The 18,530-nt window shown below is 54.8% G+C and overlaps 1 protein-coding gene across 5 annotated transcripts in view; it reads left to right on the forward strand.

The window, feature by feature from the left end:
- ZNF423 (zinc finger protein 423) overlaps positions 1 to 18,530 on the forward strand; it is a 351,343-nt gene that overhangs the window by 197,407 nt on the left and 135,406 nt on the right. For all 5 annotated transcript variants that reach the window (XR_005660542.1, XM_029075685.1, XM_029075686.1 and 2 more), the window contains one exon: positions 8,436 to 11,665. Coding sequence is in view for 4 of the 5 variants with exons in the window: in XM_029075685.1 (XP_028931518.1) it covers positions 8,436 to 11,665 (3,230 nt within the window). In the remaining variant the exon portion in view is untranslated. The remainder of the gene's footprint in view (positions 1 to 8,435; positions 11,666 to 18,530) is intronic.

Consider the following 18,530-nt stretch of genomic DNA (forward strand, 5'->3'; position numbering starts at 1 on the left):
GGACCTGAGTTCTAATCCCAGCTCTGCCACTTGCCAGATGGGTCACCTTGAGCTAGGCATCTAACTTTCCAGTGCCTCATTTGCCTCATCTGTGAAATGGGAGTTAAGACTGTGAGCCCATGTGGGACATGTTCTAGGTCCAACCTGATTAGCTTGTATCTACTTCAGCATTTAGGACATTACCTGGCATACAGTAAGCACTTAACAAATGCCTTTTTTTTAAAAAAAAAAGTATCAATGGTGGACTCACAGTCAATATGGTTCACAGGAGCCCTGGGGATAGGATACAACCTGACTTTCTGAAGGAATCTAGGATTGAAAGAAGGAGCATCTTGTGTAAAGGAACAATATAGGCTATCCCCTTTGACACTCTTTCTTTTTTTTAAGGTTATCTGTTAAACCCTTACTGTGTACCAGGTACTGTATTAAGCACATGGGGCTCACAGTCTTAATTCCCTTGAAGTAACTGAGGCACCAAATTTAAGTGACTTGTCCTAGGTCACACAGCAGATGAGTGGCATAGTCAGAATTAGAACCCAGAGCCTTCTGACTCCCAGGCCCGAGCTCCCCAAAGCCACACCGTGCTTGTTGCGTTCTGCATCACCTCGACTTACTCCCTTTATTCATCCCTCCTCCCAGTCCCATGACACTTATGCACATAACTGTAATTTTATCTGTATTTATTAATGTCTCTCTCCCTCTAGACTGTAAGCTCGTTGTGTGTAGGGAATGCGTCTGTTATATTGTTGTGTCTGCACTCTCCCAAGCGCTTAGTATAGTGTTCTGCACACAGTTACTGTTCAATAAATACGGTCGACTGACTGCCTGAGCACTATGCTAAAGCACTTGAGAAAACACAATACAAGAGAGTTAGTAGAAAGAATTCCTGCCAATAAGATCACTGTTTGTGTCAAGCACTGAACTAAGCATTGTGAGGTAGAGCCAAGGTAATCAGGTTGGATAGAGTCCCTGTCCCACTAAGTAGGAGAGAGAACAGGGATTGAATCTCCATTTTACAGATGAGGAAACTGAGACCCAAAGAAGTGAAATAACTCGCTCAAGGTCACCCAGCAAGGAAGCGGCAGAGTTGAGATTAGAATCCAGGTCCTCTGCCTCTCAGGCCCGTGTTCTCTCTCCTGCTGCTTCTCAGTCATGATGACTCTTTGTCACACCTTATTGCTCCCTTCCTTTCAAATGCTACTAAAACACTGCTTTTTCCAGGAAGCCTTCTCAAATGCACCCATCTGAATCCCTTCCTCTTTCCCCCAGGATCTATGTGATTCCCAATAAGTTCCACATACATATTTCTAGTATTTAACTTCTCATGTCTTCACCTCTCTTGAATTTTGCATCTTAATAATAATCATGGGATTTGTTAAGGGTTCACCGTGTGCCAAGCACCGTATTAAGCACCAGTATAGATCCAAGATAGTCAGGTGGGACCCAGGCCCTGACCTTCACTGGGTTCAGGGTAAAAGGGGTCCAAACTGCCATTCTCCTGTAGCAGTGTCCAGTGCCAGGCTCCTCATTGTTCCTTGTTGCATTCAATAATAATATTAATAACATTCATATTTGTTAAGCGCTTACTATGTGCAGAGCACTGTTCTAAGCGCTGGGGGAGATACAGGGTAATCAGGTCGTCCCACGTGAGGCTCACAGTTAATCCCCATTTTACAGATGAGGTGACTGAGGCACAGACAAGTTAAGTGACTTGAGTGAGGCCCTGAGACAGCTTGTCTAGGAGCTTGATTTCAAGCCCTCTGCAGTGTCCAGGGCTCCTGCAGGAGCTGCTGGATTGATGTTTTGACAGTTGATTTTTCACTGAAGGGTCATTTTCTTTCCTTTCACCCCACCCCATGAGCATCTTTCCCACTGTCCCTTCCCGGCCTGTGGTCCGGGGCCTAGGTTCCTTCTTAAAACAGACACCACCAGTCACCGTGCGTGTCCCCCCCATGGCTACGAGGTCCTCTCCCGGTAGCTATGAGATTCTCCCCCGGGCAGAGGGGGTGCTCAGGACAGGCCCCTGTATTCCTTTCGACAGTCCTGTTCCCTTTCCGGGGAAAACTCCGTCTCACTGAACATGTCTCATGTGAAGAGGTGGCTCGGGGAACGGGAAAGAAGCTCGCTGGAGCTCCCGGCCAAAGACTCCAAATACTAACTCGCCAATTTAGAGCTCCGCTTTGTGATTGATGATCGAGTTTTGCTAAATAAGCTCAACAACCCATATATCCATCCCAGAGACGACTTAGGTTCTGAAGTCAGCCTAATGCTCTTTTTTTTCCCCTAATTAAACTTTTATTGAATTTTCTTCCCCTTTTAATACTTGTTTTCATTCTCTCCTGTATGGATGACAAAAGCCGGGGTGAGCTTTGTGCTTCCCATTTTTTGAGTAGTCCCACGCTGCAGGATTAGCCATTTTTAATGACTTTAATCTCCTCTTGGAAAGTGATTTTTTTGCCTCATTCTCTTTCATTCCCTTGATTGCATGACTTTAGAGTTATTATTTCGGGTGGGTAGTAGGATATCACAGCTGCTGTATCGCAAAGGTTTTCCTGGTGTAGGGAGCATCTTGGTAAACAATTTTTGTCTGTCTTCCATATTAGAGTGAAAGCTTCTTGAGGACAGGCATGATCACTCATTCATTCCAGTCATCCTTCCATTCACTCGTTCATGTACTCACTCATTTATTCTTTCATCCATTCGCTTACGTTCACTACAGGGAAGCAGCGTGGCTCAGTGGAAAGAGGGTGTCAGAGGTCATGGGTTCAAATCCCGGCTCTGCCACTTGTCAAATGTGTGACTGTGGGCAAGTCGCTTAACTTCTCTGTGCCTCAGTTACCTCATCTGTAAAATGGGGATGAAGACTGTGAGCTTCACGTGGGACAACCTGATTACCCTGTATCTCCCCCGGCACATAGAACAGTGCTCTGCACAAAGTAAGCGCTTAACAAATACCAATATTATTATTATTATTACTACTGTGGGTAAAGCACTCTACTAAATGCTGGGGAAGATCAGTGATGGGCAAATAAAGCCTCAATCCCTGGCCCTCAGGATGCTCATAATCTAAAGCCTGGACTGGGAGGTTAGCACCTGGAAAATGAGGAAAGATTTAATTCATGAAGTCACACTGAGAAACACAGGGACAAAGATAAACCCAACGAAAGCATAAAACAGTGCAGTTGAAGGAAGCAGTGAGAAGCTGTGTGGCCTAGTGGAGAGTGAATAAAGGATGGCCCAGAGAGTCGGAAGGGCCTGGGTTCTAATCACAGCTCCACCACTTCTCTGCTGTGTGACCTCGGGCAAGTCACTTCACTTCACTTTACTTCTCTGGGGGTCAGTTACCTCATCTGTTAAATGGGGGTTAAGACTGTGAGCCCTGTGTGGGGCGGGGACTGTGTCCAGCCTGATTAGCTTGTGTCTAACCCTGGGCTTAGTACAGTGCCTGGCACATGGTAAGTGCTTAACAAAAACCGTAAAATAGGAACCCAGGCGGGGTTATCCCGTGTCTGCCCAAAGCTTTTCCCTCTTTCCATCAGCTGTAGAGGTTGGAAGCAGAACCCATGGAAGACACAGGGGAAAGGCAGTGTGTGTCCTGCTAGATTAGACTGGAAGCTTTCTGTGGGAATGAAACATGTCTACCAACTCCGTTGCATTGCACTCTCCCAAGCTCTTAGTAGAATGGTCTGCACACAGTAAGTGCTTAATACATACCATTAATTGCTATTGTTGGATACTCCCAAGCGCTTAGTACAGTGCTCCACATACAAGTAAGCGCTCAATAAATACGATTGATTGTTTGATTCCAAACGTTCTGTATAGCCCCTTGCATTCAGTAGAGAAGCAGCGTGGCCTACTGGAAAGAGCGCAGAGCTCGGAGTCAGGAGATATCGGTTCTAATCCATTTATCTGCTGTGGGCTACGGAGCAGATCCCTTAAACTCTCTGCACCTCGTTTTCCTCATCTGTACAATGGGAATGAAATACCTGTTTTCTATCCCCTTTAGACTTGAACCCCATGTGGGGCAAGGACTGTGTTCAATCTGATTATGTTGTAATAATAATAATTACGGTACTTGTTGAGCCCTTACTATTTGCCAAGCACTGTTCCAAGTGCTGGGGTAGTAATAATAATAATAATAATGTTGGTATTTGGTAACGCTTACTATGTGCAGAGCACTTTTCTAAGCGCTGGGGTAGATATAGGATAATCAGGATGTCCCACGTGAGGCTCACAGTCTTAACCCATTTTACAGATGAGGTAACTGAGGCACAGAGAAGTGAAGTGACTTGCCCACAGTCACACAGCTGACAGGTGGCAGAGCCGGGATTTGAACCCATGACCTGTGACTCCCAAGTCCGGGCTCTTTCCACTGAGCCACACTGCTTCTCAGGTTGGACACAGTCCCTGTCCCATATTGGGCTCACAGTCTTAATCCCCATTTTTTACAGATGAAGTAACCGAGGCCCAGAGAAGTGAAATGGCTTGCCCGAAGTCACACAGCAGACTTGCGGCGGAGCTGGGGTTAGGACCCTTGATCTTCTGACTCCCAGGCCTGTGCTCTATCCACTCTGCCATGCTGCTTCCCAGTACTACCCCAGTGCTTGGCACATAGTAAGCGCTTAAAAAGTGCCTTCTGGTATTCACTCATCCTCAGCCCTTTAGCACTTCCTGTACACATCCATGAATGCATTTATTGACATTCAAGTCGGTCTACCCCCTTCTAGACCGTACGTTTGTTGTGGGCACGGACCGTGTCTACCAAATCTGTTGGACTGTACTCTCCCAAGTGCTTAGTACAGTCCTGTGCACGCAGTAAGCACTAAATGAACATCTCTGATTGATCCTTAGTCAGTAGTGAATGAATACTGTCAACGAACCGATTCACTGATTAAGAAGTGAATACTCTGAGACGTCATCCTTGAGAAAGGGAAAAAGGCCACTGTCAGCTCCTTCAGCGCCCATCGCGGCAACACTGCTGAGTTGTGTCCTGAGTGAAATTGAAGGGAGATGGCTACTTTCTTAATGAATAATACACTTCACACATCATTTCCAGAAAGCGAACGGTGGAAAATCAAGACGCACTTAAAGGGAAATGAATTTTTAAAACCAAATGGACGAAACAAAACAGTTTTGCTCTCAACGTTTTAGGTAAACATGTCCATTTCCCCAGATTTGTCGCTTTCAATCGTAGAGACCGTATTTCATTTGAATCCAAATGACTCTAATCGCAGTGGTGGTTTAGAGTGCCACAGACAAAGAAATGCTCTCTTTTGGGGCTTTCAAAATAGGATAAAAAAAGACTAAGTGCTTGTGGGTCAGACGGCACTGAGCTTTGCCCTCTAAGAACCTCTCCTTAAGGGGGCAGGGCCCTCCCTCTTCCTTCAGCCTTTTGCAGCCCGGGTGAGTGTTGGTGTTAGGAGGGTAAGCTCGCTGTGGGCAGGGAACGGATCCATTTATTGTCACGTCGTGCTCTCCCAAGCGCTTAGTACAGTGCTCTGCACAAAGTAAGTGCTCAATAAATGCGATTGATTGAATGAATGAATAACTTCTTAACTGCCTGGCTAAGTTGTGGAGGGGAGAGAGTGGTGAGGAGGAGGAGGAAGATTGAGAAGGGCCCTTGTGATGTCGAAGTAAAAAACGAAGGTTTCTTCACCCTAAGACAAATGCTCTCCTTGGATTACATCCCTCTTCCTGCACGGAAGGTTTTTTTTCCTGTGGACTTTAGTCCACATTTTTGCGATTTTGGAGGGCCAGACTGTTATTGCTAGACAGCCCCCAGCTAATTTCCAGCAAGTATTGTGTCAAGTGACTGTGTATGTGTGTGTGTGTGTGTTAGAAAAAGATTGTGAGTGGAGGCACATTCGCCATGTGCTGCCCTATTTCCAGCCCGGCCTCTCTTTCTATCCCTTTTGTCTCCGGTCCCCTTGAGGAGCCCAGCTGGCGTGGAGTTGGGAATTAGTGAGCTGTGGGTACCTCCCCGCTGAATCTAATCCAAGAAGCTGGCAGCCAGCTGGATCCTTCCAGTCAGAAGGGCCCATTAATGGGATCCTCCCCAGGGGACGTCGTCTCCTTGGCGTGGGGAGAGGGCCCCCAGCGAACGGCGGTGACATCAGACAGAGCGAGGCCACCCGCCCGCAAGGGAGCCCGGCCCCTCGGTGCCACCCTTCTCCCCGTCCCCCCTTTCGGTGGCCCACCCGGCGGTGGGTCGGGGAGGGAGGCCGGGAGGCGGGGGCCACGGCGAGAGGGAGCGGGGGCTTCCGGGGGATCAGGGAAGGAGGGTTGAAAGAGAGTTAGGTGCGCGGGGCCGGCCAACTTCTCCGCATGACCCAACGGGGCCGGCTTTGTCTCGGGCGCCCGCGTGATCAGCTCCCCGGTCGCCCGCTGTCACAGTTGGAGCGCGTTGCCGGGCTGAAGGCGAGGTGCGGCTCGGAGGGCTCCCCGGAGCCGTGGATCGGGAGCCGACGAAAGGAGTGTAATCGTGGCACGGGGAGGTGGGGAGGCTGCCCGCTCGGGGCATCGCGCTACCGGGGAGGGGGGAGCGCTGGGCTTTAGGTGGGGACCTGTGCCTTGCCGACGTCTCCTTAAGCCCTCTTACCCGGAAATGACAGCGCTGGCTTTCCCTCGGTGGGAAGAGAAGCCTCTTCTCGGGTCCGTGAGGCTCCTTCGGCTTGGGCCGGTCGTTCGTTGTCGGGCGAGGGGGACGGGGACGCGAAACTGGGCTGACCCTTCGGCATGCCGTCTTGCCGAGAAATGGAGCTGCGGAGGTGTCTGGCGAGCACGTGGGCGTGGGTGTGTGTCTGTGTGCCTGTGTGTGCGCATGCGGGGGTGTGGTGTGTGTCTCCACCAGTGCATGTCTAGCCTATCTCTGGCACGGAAACCTTGTGCGGGCTTATTTTTTTTTTTTATGAATTGGTTTAAGAAGTAGTTGGAGGGGGATCGTTAAATGTTTTATAAGAGTTAGCGGCCGCCCTTGTCAGGGGTGGGGGAGGACGGGGAGGGGAAGGGCAGCTTTATTGGGTTTCCACCCCTTCGACCCCCCCAAAAAGGGTCAGCGTAGTTTAGTTTTACGTTTTGTTTGTTTTCCCCGCCCCCGCAGCCGCTCTCCGGCGCATTGCATTCATTATTAAGTTTTATATCCGACTTGACAAGTAACTTGATATCTTCAACTCACTGCACGGGACGGGGAGATTTCATCCAGTTTCCTTATCGATGGCGGGTCATTTAACTTCCTTGTTTTGTTTTCTTTACCGGCGAGGAAACGTTTGCATCTTCCTCCACCTCTGGCTGACTGGTGGGTCCGTGGGGGTGTGCGCGTAGGGGGGCCGAGGAGGGGAAGCGCCCCGCTTCCATTTCCAGGGCTCCGAAGTTGCTTCCGTCCCGGGTTCAGAGGGGAAGGGAGGGGGCGGCCCAGTCGCCGCTCGTGGATCCAGAGGCCTCGTTGGCCGAGATTCCAGACCCAAAGCAAGTTGTCCCCGTGTCCCATTACCCCCCGCAAGGGGGGCGGCTGCCAGGCGACCGCTTCGATCCTGGGTTATTAACTCCACTGGGGAACAGTGAAGCTCCTCCTAGAGGCTTCGAATGGGGTGGGGAGGAAGGTTTGGGTTGAGCCGGCTCTTTCCCCATTTGCCCTCTGTAAGGAGTTGCTAGAAGAATTCGGGTGAAGGAGAGTCAGTTCTCTCGATGGCCTCTGGATGCTCCCCACTTTGAAAGCCAGGTCTTTCTGCCCGTGACAGCTCGGAAGCTGCCGCCTGTCTTCTGTCCCGCTCGCTCTTAAAACCAGTGCTGGGGGCCACCGAGCGCCTACGCCGCCTTGGGCAGGTGGTAGTAGAGAAAAATACGTTTGATTTGATTCCTCTCCCCCGCCTCTTCCTACGGCGCCCCGACTCGCGTGCACAAACCCACACCCATAGACACACCACAAACGCTCTCGCACGTTCCCCACAGCAGACGCTTTCTTTCTCACCCACGTTCACCACACACACACTCTCTCTCTTGCCCAGACACCCCAAACAATCTCTCTCTTCTCCCACATCCCCCCCACTTTCTCTCTCACACAGTCACCCGCCAACAATCTCCCTTCTCTCTACCTCTCCCACAGAAACGCTCCCACACGTTTTTTCTCTCACACCCCCCGGCCATCTTTCCCGCCGTCGCAAACACCCCCAACAATCTTCATGTCTCACACGCGCTCCCCAACGATCTCTCCCTCTCGCTCACACGCACGCACGCACGCGCGCGCACGCACACACACATCCCTCCCACCCCCTCGCCGCCCACCCATTTCCCTTCTCGTTCCTCTCTCCGGCCTCCCCGGCCGCCGATCCCCCGCGGGCCCGCGCTCTCCCAGCCGGCGGTGGGAGAAGCCCGCGGCGGCGTCGGGACGCTCCGCCCCGAGAGCGGTTTTTAATCTCCTCCCCGGCTTCCCGTTCCAGATGGTGACGACGACCCGCAGCTCTCCTGGGTGGCCTCGTCTCCCTCCAGCAAGGATGTCGCATCCCCCACGCCGATGATCGGCGATGGGTGCGACCTGGGTACCGGGGAGGAGGAAGGGGGGACCGGCCTGCCGTACCCCTGCCAGTTCTGCGACAAGTCGTTCATCCGGCTGAGCTACCTCAAGAGGCACGAGCAGATCCACAGCGACAAGCTCCCCTTCAAGTGCACCTACTGCAGCCGGCTCTTCAAGCACAAGCGGAGCCGGGACCGCCACATCAAGCTGCACACGGGAGACAAGAAGTACCACTGCCACGAGTGCGAGGCGGCCTTCTCGCGCAGCGACCACCTGAAGATCCACCTGAAGACGCACAGCTCGAGCAAGCCCTTCAAGTGCACCGTCTGCAAGCGGGGCTTCTCGTCGACCAGCTCGCTGCAGAGCCACATGCAGGCGCACAAGAAGAACAAGGAGCACCTGGCCAAGACGGAGAAGGAGGCCAAGAAGGACGACTTCATGTGCGACTACTGCGAGGAGACCTTCGGCCAGACGGAGGAGCTGGAGAAGCACGTGCTGACCCGCCACCCGCAGCTGTCGGAGCAGGCGGACCTGCAGTGCATCCACTGCCCCGACGCCTTCGCCGACGAGAACGCCCTGCTGGCCCACATCCACCAGGCCCACGCCAACAAGAAGCACAAGTGCCCCATGTGCCCGGAGCAGTTCTCCTCGGTGGAGGAGGTCTACTGCCACCTGGACAGCCACCGGCAGCCGGACTCGGGCCAGCCGAGCGTCAGCCCGGACCCGGCGCTGGGCAGCGGGGCCTCGCTGAGCAGCGCCACGCCGGACTCGAGCGCCTCGGCCGAGCGGGGCTCCACGCCGGACTCGGCCCCCAAGCCCCCCCGGGGCCCGAAGAAGGGCCGGGCCGGGGAGCGGGAGGAGGGCGGCGGGCCGGCCTGGGCCAAGGTGGCCTACAGCTGCCCCTTCTGCTCCAAGCGGGAGTTCCACAGCCTGGCCGTGCTGGAGATCCACCTGAAGACCATGCACGCGGACAAGCCCCAGCAGAGCCGGACGTGCCAGGTCTGCCTGGACACCCTGCCCACGCTCTACAACCTGAACGAGCACGTGCGCAAGGCCCACAGGGACCACGCCTACCCGCTGGTGCCGGCGGGCGCCCTGGCCGCCTTCCACTGCAACTACTGCCCCGAGACCTTCGCCGACCTGAACGGGCTGCAGGAGCACATCCGCGGCTCCCACTGCGGGCCCCCCGCCGCCCCCGCCGACGGCAGCAACGCCTTCTTCTGCCCGCAGTGCTCCATGGGCTTCCTGACGGAGGCCTCCCTGGCCGAGCACATCCAGCAGGCCCACTGCGGGCCGGGCGGCGCCAAGCTGGACCCGCCGGCCGTCCAGCCGGCCCAGTCCTTCCTGGAGGTCTACTCCTGCCCCTACTGCACCAACTCCCCCATCTTCGGCTCCCTGCTGAAGCTGACCAAGCACATCAAGGAGAACCACAAGAACATCCCCCTGGCCCACGGCAAGAAGGCCAAGGGCGAGCAGAGCCCCGGCTCCTCGGACGTGGAGGTCTCCTCGCCGAAGCGGCAGCGGCTCTCGGCCGGGCCCGGCGCCGGCTCCGACGGCGAGTACCCGTGCAACCAGTGCGACCTGAAGTTCTCCAACTTCGACAGCTTCCAGACCCACCTCAAGCTGCACCTGGAGCTGCTCCTCCGGAAGCAGGCCTGCCCGCAGTGCAAGGAGGACTTCGACTCCCAGGAGTCCCTGCTGCAGCACCTGACCGTCCACTACATGACCACCTCCACCCACTACGTCTGCGAGAGCTGCGACAAGCAGTTCTCCTCGGTGGACGACCTGCAGAAGCACCTGCTGGACATGCACACCTTCGTGCTCTACCACTGCACGCTCTGCCAGGAGGTCTTCGACTCCAAGGTCTCCATCCAGGTGCACCTGGCCGTCAAGCACAGCAACGAGAAGAAGATGTACCGCTGCACCGCCTGCAACTGGGACTTCCGCAAGGAGGCCGACCTGCAGGCCCACGTCAAGCACAGCCACCTGGGCAACCCGGCCAAGTCCCACAAGTGCATCTTCTGCGGCGAGACCTTCAGCACCGAGGTGGAGCTGCAGTGCCACATCACCACCCACAGCAAGAAGTACAACTGCAAGTTCTGCAGCAAGGCCTTCCACGCCATCATCCTCCTGGAGAAGCACCTGCGCGAGAAGCACTGCGTCTTCGACGCCGCGGCCGAGAACGGCACCGCCAACGGGCTGGCCCCCGCCGGCAAGAAGGCGGAGCCCGCCGACCTGCCCGGCGCCCTGCTCAAGAACCCCGACGCCGCCAACAGCCTGGAGGCCAGCGAGGACGACGTGGACGCCTCGGAGCCCATGTACGGCTGCGACATCTGCGGGGCCGCCTACACCATGGAGGTGCTCCTGCAGAACCACCGGCTGCGGGACCACAACATCCGGCCCGGCGAGGACGACTGCTCCCGCAAGAAGGCCGAGTTCATCAAGGGCAGCCACAAGTGCAACGTCTGCTCGCGGACCTTCTTCTCGGAGAACGGCCTGCGGGAGCACGTGCAGACCCACCGGGGCCCCGCCAAGCACTACATGTGCCCCATCTGCGGCGAGCGCTTCCCCTCGCTCCTCACGCTCACCGAGCACAAGGTCACGCACAGCAAGAGCCTGGACACGGGCACCTGCCGCATCTGCAAGATGCCCCTGCAGAGCGAGGAGGAGTTCATCGAGCACTGCCAGATGCACCCCGACCTGCGCAACTCTCTCACGGGCTTCCGCTGCGTCGTCTGCATGCAGACCGTCACCTCCACCCTGGAGCTCAAGATCCACGGGACCTTCCACATGCAGAAGCTGGCCGGCAGCTCGGCCGCCTCCTCCCCCAACGGCCAGGCCCTGCAGAAACTCTACAAGTGCGCCCTGTGCCTCAAGGAGTTCCGCAACAAGCAGGACCTGGTCAAGCTGGACGTCAACGGGCTGCCCTACGGCCTGTGCGCCGGCTGCATGGCCCGCGGCACCAACGGACAGGCGGCCGGCTTGACCCCGCCGGACGCGGGCGAGCGGCCTTGCGGCGGCCTCCGCTGTCCGGAGTGCAGCGTCAAGTTCGAGAGCCCCGAAGACCTGGAGAGTCACGTGCAGGTGGATCACAGGGACCTGACGCCAGAGACCAGCGCTCAGAGGAAGGGCTCCCAGACCTCTCCCGTCCCCAGGGTGAGTACCGTCCGGTCTGACCCCCGTCGTCTCCCCCTCTCGCTCCCACCCGCCCCGCCCGGACCTCGGCCCGGATTCCCTCGGGGCCGCCGGGAATCCGCTTCGGGGGAGCGGCCCGAGCTTCTGCTCTGCTCCGTACCTCTTCCCGGACCCCGGGCGTGGCCATCCTCCCGTCTCCGCGGCCGTCGCCCCGAGTGCCCAGGTGAGGGCCGGGGGGAGGAGGGACCCGGGGATGAGGGTTGGATGGGGCGATGAGGGGGCCTCGAGGAAGGATCCCCCCCCCCCCCCCAATTCAGCCCTGCTGGTCCATCTCTGAGAGACGGGGCAGGGCTGCTTGGGCGGGAATACCCTCACGGAGGGAGGGCGCGCTTACGCGCCCGTCCGCGTGCGTGCGTCTGCGTGAGCACGGGGGCGCCCGCCGGGTTTCCAGCTGGGGGAATCTCCCGAGAGCTGCCGACGCCGGCCGGGATCTGGGGCCGCTGATTCAGGTGCCTGCGGCCGGGGTGTTTGTTCGAGGTCTTCGGCCTCGGGATCGAGAAAGGAAAGACGCCAAGTGAAGGCGTCTGGGCCTCGGGCTGGGGGTCCAGCCGTTGCTTCCCCAGGAGGGCCTCTCCGGGGGTTGGGGGCTGGGGCTCCACTCGCTCTGATTCGCAGAGGGGTGGAGGGGATCCAGGGGTCCCCTCCAGGTTGACTCGGGCCAGCTGGCGAATTCAGTAGTCTCTCCCGGCCCCGTCTGGGTTGGGCGGTGCCAGCATTGTTGACTGCAGCCAGTGTTCTGCTGTCTTGGCGGAGGGCGTTGGGCCCCGAGTAAGGTCATTCCTGGGACGTCCCAATGTCCATCCGCGCCAGGATCCCGTCCCCGACGGCGGCACCCAGATGCATCACGTGACCGACGCCCTTCAGGAAAGGAGCCCCCAGGAGGCTTAGGCCTCACCTCCTTCCCTGTCCTCGTTTCCTGCAGGGGAATCGTGTGACCCTGAGGGAATACCTAGCCCTGGATTCCTGCCTGTCCCGGCTGCCGGGGGTTCTCTTCCGGGCCGGAGGGTGGCCTACCTTTGCCTTGTGGCTGGCGGCCTTTCGGTGCGCGAACAATGTGGTCAGGTGGGGGCTGCTCCTTCCCCTTGACTGGTGCCGTGAGGCGCAAGGGTGACGAAGCCGCTCTTCGTGCTTGTCTCGGGGGCTCAACGGGGCCCCTTGACTTTCTGCCACTCCACAGCGGCGTGGGCTCCCACCCAGGACAACGGGCTGGGCCGGGCCCGGAATTAATGGCCCATTTAGCCAGTCCTCATTCTCTGAATCGCCTAGTTGTTACTATTATCATTACTGTTCTGCTCTTTAAGTGCTCGCTGTATGCCAGGGACTGTACTGAGCCCTGGACTAGGTCCAAGGTAATTGGGACAGACTCAGTCCCCGTCCCATACGGGGCCCATAAACTAAGTAGGTGGAGTAGGATTTAATCCCCATTTTACAGATGAGAAAACTGAGTCCCAGAGAAGTGAAGTGTCTTGTCCGAGGGCCCACAGCAGGTAAGTAGTGAAGCTGAGATTAGAATCCAGGTCTGAGCTCTCTCCACTAGGCCACGCTGTCCCTCAGTGGGGCGGGGTGAGCCATTTCAAGCTGCCTCTGTTCACCCTGGATGGGAAAGTAGAGCAGGTTAGAGGAAGGCGATGCTCTGCCTAGTAATTGGTCTCTGGCCTCTGACCTCCGACCCCAGAAGGGGCTGTGGTCCAGGCAGGCCTGACCCTGGAAGAGATGGATCAGAGGCACCCGAGGGCACTGGGCTTGGCTGGCAGAGACACCCCCCGACTTACCCCCCACCGCCCCTTCTGGGAGCATCATTATAGCGATGTGGTTTCCGGTGTTCAGGCCCATGTGGGAAGTGATCCTCTGGGCCATCCGGAAGGGGTGAGGGTTTGTCCTCTCCATCCACTCATCCTGGGAGCTGGAGGAGACAGTTTCTCCTCCGTGTCCCTCCGCTTCAGGGTTGGGGCACCCGGGCTCTTCCTCACGTTTCCCTGGGTCTCCCGTGGGACCACCGATCTGCTCTGGCCACGCTCCGGGGACCGGAGGGTCAGCCCCCTCGGCCTTCTGTGGAGCCGCCGGGCTTCCTAGCCAGCGTCCTTGGACCTCCTCTTCCTTCCTGCTCTGAGCCTTCGCTGAAGGTTGAAATTTTTTCTGGCCCAGGTCCGAGCATTGGCCGATTAGGGAACTACACCTGGATTAATAACAACAACAGCAGCAGTAATAATAATGACAACAACAACAATGATAACTGTCGTTTGTTAAGCATTTATTCTGTGTCAGGCACCGTTCTAAGCACTGGGGAAGATTCAAGATAATCACGTCAGACCCAGTCCCTGTCCCACACAGGGCTCACAGTACAAGTAGGAAGGAGAACGGGTTTTGAGTCCTAATTTTGCGCGTGAGGTAACTGAGGCACAGAGAAGTTAAGTGACTTACCTGAGGTCACAGAGCAGGCACGTGGTGGAGCCGAGATTAAAGCCCAGGTCCTCTGACTCCCGGGCCCGTGCTCTTTCCGCTAGGTCATATATCAGTCAATCAATCAGTGGTATTTATTGAGCACTGATTATGTGCAGAGCACTGTACTAAGCACACAGGAGAGTACAGGGAGACAGAACTGATAGACACATTCCCTGCCCACAAAGACCTTATGGTCTAGAGGGGCTCCACAGTGGGTGGCCGGGGGGGGGAAGGACAGCTGTGCAGTGGAAGTGGTTTGGAGAATCAATCAATCAATCAATCAATCAATCAATCAATCAATGTGTCAGTAGTATTTGTTGAGCACTTAGTGCAGAGCACTGTACTAAGCGATTGGAAGAGTACAATACAACAAAATTAGCAGGCATGTTTCCTGCCCCAAAAGAGCTTACAGTCTATAGGAATGCCAAACAAACACCTCCTCTTATCTACCCCTCTCTTCCTCACTGTAATTATAAGGTTGGCTGCCTCCTGGAGATCTTTAGAAAGCACGAAAGGACAATGAAGAGGGTTCCTCGTGGGGAAAAACGCTTGGGGGGACAGAAAGAAAGTGGATGTGTCAAACCAGTGATGGGAAGGGGATTGAATGAGGAAGGGAAGGCAGGAAAAGGTCTCTGACTCTTCCCTTTCTGGTCGTGGGTTTGAGATTTGCTGCCCTGCTCTGATGTTTTTTTCAAAAAGGCAACCTGCTTCGTGGACATGAGTGTATGGGTGAGTGTGTCCGGATGTGTGAGTTTGTGGGTATAACGTTGGTGTTTGTTAAGCGCTCACTATGTGCAGAGCACTGTTCTAAGCGCTGGGGTAGATACAGGGTAATCAGGTTATCCCACTTGGGGCTCACAGTTTTAATCCCCATTTTACAGTTGAGGTCACTGAGGCACAGAGAAGTGAAGTGATTTGCCCACGGTCACCCAGCGGCCGAGTGGCGGACCGGAATTCGAACCCATGACCTCTGACTCCCAAGCCCGGGCTCTTTCCGCTGAACCACGTTGTGTATGTGTGTGCATGTGCATGCTCGAACCATCACGGGTGTGTTGGGCTCATCAAGTGGATAACTGGTGTCTAGACTTGCTGCAGCGTCAGGAGCCAGGATCCAGGATTTTGTGTGTGTGTGTATTTGTGTGTGCGCACGCAAGGGCATGTGTAAGTGTGAAGGAGCGTGTGTGGCGCGCGTCAAAAGCCAGGTTCCTTCTTCGCTTCCGTTGGAAATGCCTTTCGAGTTGGCGTTCGCCCACCAGGGAGGGAGGCGCAGCCCACCGAATGATTTCATTTCTGCATCAGAATCCAGCTTCAAACTCGAAGCCAGGTGGGGGGCTGAGGGGAGGGGGCGTCTCTTGCACACCGGGCCCTATATTAATTATTTTCAGCGCACATCGAACCGACTCCTCTCGGGCCTGCCCCAGGAGGAATAAATAAAATAAGCTGCAGTCATGGAATATTACCCCCCGCTGGCATCGAGCCTAGAGTATTTATGGTTCTTCGGTTTCCACTTTTGCTGCTGTAGGGGCAGGCGGACAGTTTCCTCTCCTAGTCATTTCCTTGCTTTTCTCCTTCAGGCCAGTTGATTAGCGCTGGAGGCTACTGGCCATCTCAATCCTGGCTGGGTCTCTGAAACCCACACCGGAGCGATCTTAGACACTCCCCGCCCTCTCCGCCATGGTCCCTAGCCAGACAACCCTTCTCAGAGTCCACCGTGGGCCTGGCTTAGTGAGGCTCTGGAGAGCTAACACCCCGCCAGATACCGTGTCCCCCCCAGGGTGGTAGCCAGAAAAAGACAGCCCCCGCTGTCCTTCCTTTCCAGGCTAGCACATCCTGCGAGCTCCGTTTCGCTCAGACGTTCACAGGTAAATGAGGCGGACAGAGTGGTGGGGAGGCTGGGCTTCTGAGCCCTGGTTCTCCGTGACCCTGTCTAGGGGTGGAGAGAAAGCAATTAGCTTCCATTCTGTTGCTACAAACTCCATGACTTGAATTCCCTAATTGATTCGATTAAAATGAAAACAGTACTCTACCTGGAAATGTCTAGCTCCCTTCTTTGGGAGAAGCTCAACTATTTCTCATATATAAACAATAATGATAGTAACACTGATTATGGTATCTATTAAGCACTTACTGTGTGCCAAGTGCTGGACTAGATACGAGATAATCAGGTTGGACACAGTCCCTGTCCCACATGGGCCTTGCACTCTTAAGAAGTGAAGTGATTGCCCAAAGTCACACAGCAGACAAGTGGCGGAGCCGGGATTAGATCTCACGTCCTCTGACTCCCGGGCCCACGGTCCCGCCACTAGGTCGTGCCGCTTCATCACGTCTAACTTCCTGGTGCAGGAGAGACAGGGAGTGGTGTGTGGGGCAAATAGTATGTGGCACCCACTTTACAGATGGAGAACCTATGGTTCACAGTAGTTCAGCGGGTTATTTGAGGTCACAGAGCAAAAATCCAAGCTGAAAATCTAGATCAGGACCTTCCAGCACCTTTCCTTTCTGGAAACAGTACACTTCCCCAGACTTGGCTTGACTTCTCGTTACAGGGAAGCAAGGAGAAGGGATTTCCGTGTCTGCCTGACTCTCTCTCTGCATTTCTGCCTCTCTATGTTTCTGTTTCAGACTTTACCTTTGTTTTTCCCTCTGTCTCCAGCTGTCTCCATCTGTTTTTGTTTTTGTCTATCTCTGTTTCTGTCTCCCTGTCTCTGTGTCCGATTCTCCCTGCTTCTCCATCTTTTACTTAATGAACGCACTTTAGTGTCTCTCTGTGTATCTTCTTCTGTCTCTGTCTCTGTTTCAACCTCTGTCTTTATTTCTGCCTTGATCTGTCTCTTTATCAGCTCCCTTTCTCTCCCTGTCTCTCTCTCTGTTTCTGCCTTTCCGCCTTTTTCCATCCTTTACTTAATGAAGATACTTTAGCGTCTCTATCTGTTTCTGCCTGTCTCCATTTCTGCCTCTGTCTTTGTTTCTAACCCTTTCTCTCTCTCTCCCTTTCTTCCATATCTCTCTCTGTTTGTGCCTCTCTATCTCTGTCTTAGTCTCCCTCTGTTTTTGCCTGTCTTTGCTTCTGCCTCCCTGCCTCTCTCTTTCCATCCTTTACTTAATGAGGGCAAACTCCTTTAGAGTCTCCTCTTTTTTTCCATCTCCTTCCTGGATCATACCCATGTGAAAGAGAGGATTGATAGAGCAGTTTTGTTCACCTCACAGTGAGTGTCTAAGTCTGATGGGTTTGGCACGGTTGAGAAAGTTGGAGGACCTGAGGACCCCTCCTGGGATGTGGGGTGATAGAGCCCTGGGGCAGCGGAAACGGACACCCCTTGGGCTCTACCATCAACTGATAATTCTTCCTTCCAGCCCTTCTGAAGCCTGAGTGGGGAAGGGGGGTGTTCTAGTCTTGAGCCGGTGGAGAGCCTGGCCTCCTACTCACTGGGTCTGCTTTCTGGACTTGTGGATTTTCACCCAGTTTGTCTCCCCCCTGTTCAAGAGGTAAAGAGTGGCTGGTGAGGTGCAGCTGTCATGGATTCAATCATCGTCCTACCCCGACTGGGGCCAAAGAAGCATCTCTAAAGAGGAGGAAAAATCCTAGAATCTCCAGTTCTCTGGCCCCCAGAATCTACCCTCATCTAGAAGGAGCCTAGTGACATTCCTTTTTTATTTTCTCAAAAGGCAGCCGGCATTCAAACCTAGACTTCATTTACCTGGGGAAAGATAATTCGGGGTTTGTCCCGTGACCCAATTAAAACTTTTCCCCAAAAAACTCGGGGTTCAGGTAGTTGAGTCTTCTCTCGTCAGCAGCCTATTAGGTCACTTGGAGCCTGAGGTCATCTTCTCTCTGGCTAGAGCAGTTGCTTAGCCCTGAAAAATTGCCCTTGGTAATCAATAATAATAATAATAATTATGGTTCTTGTTAAGTGCTTACTATGTGCCAAGAATTCACTAAGCCCTGGAGCGCATACAAGGTAATCAAGTTGGTAGACATCTTTGCAGCAGGTCTGCCTAACCCACTCCATTTCCCATGTCTTCCAGTGCTCCTGTTTTCAAATCACCTCTTTGGGGTGCCAGTGGCCAGACATTTCAAGGTGCATTCCCCGAACGCCACCCCCAGCCCCGGGTTTCATTTTTAAACACTCCGCCCATTAGGGGAAGCTGCATGGCCCAGTGAATAGAGCTCGGGCTTCGGGGTCAGAACGACCTGCTTTCTAATCTTGGCTCTGCTGCTTGTCTGCTGTGTGACCTTGGGTAAGTCACTTCACTTCTCCGTACTTCAGTTCCCTCATCTGTAAAATGGGGATGAAGACAGTGAGCCCCACGTGGGACAGGGACTGGGTCCAACCTGATTAGCTTGCATCTACCCCAGCACTTAAAACAGTGCCTGGCACAAATC

The sequence above is a fragment of the Ornithorhynchus anatinus genome, chromosome 11, assembly GCF_004115215.2.
Source record: "Ornithorhynchus anatinus isolate Pmale09 chromosome 11, mOrnAna1.pri.v4, whole genome shotgun sequence".
Classification (NCBI taxonomy): Eukaryota; Metazoa; Chordata; class Mammalia; order Monotremata; family Ornithorhynchidae; genus Ornithorhynchus; species Ornithorhynchus anatinus.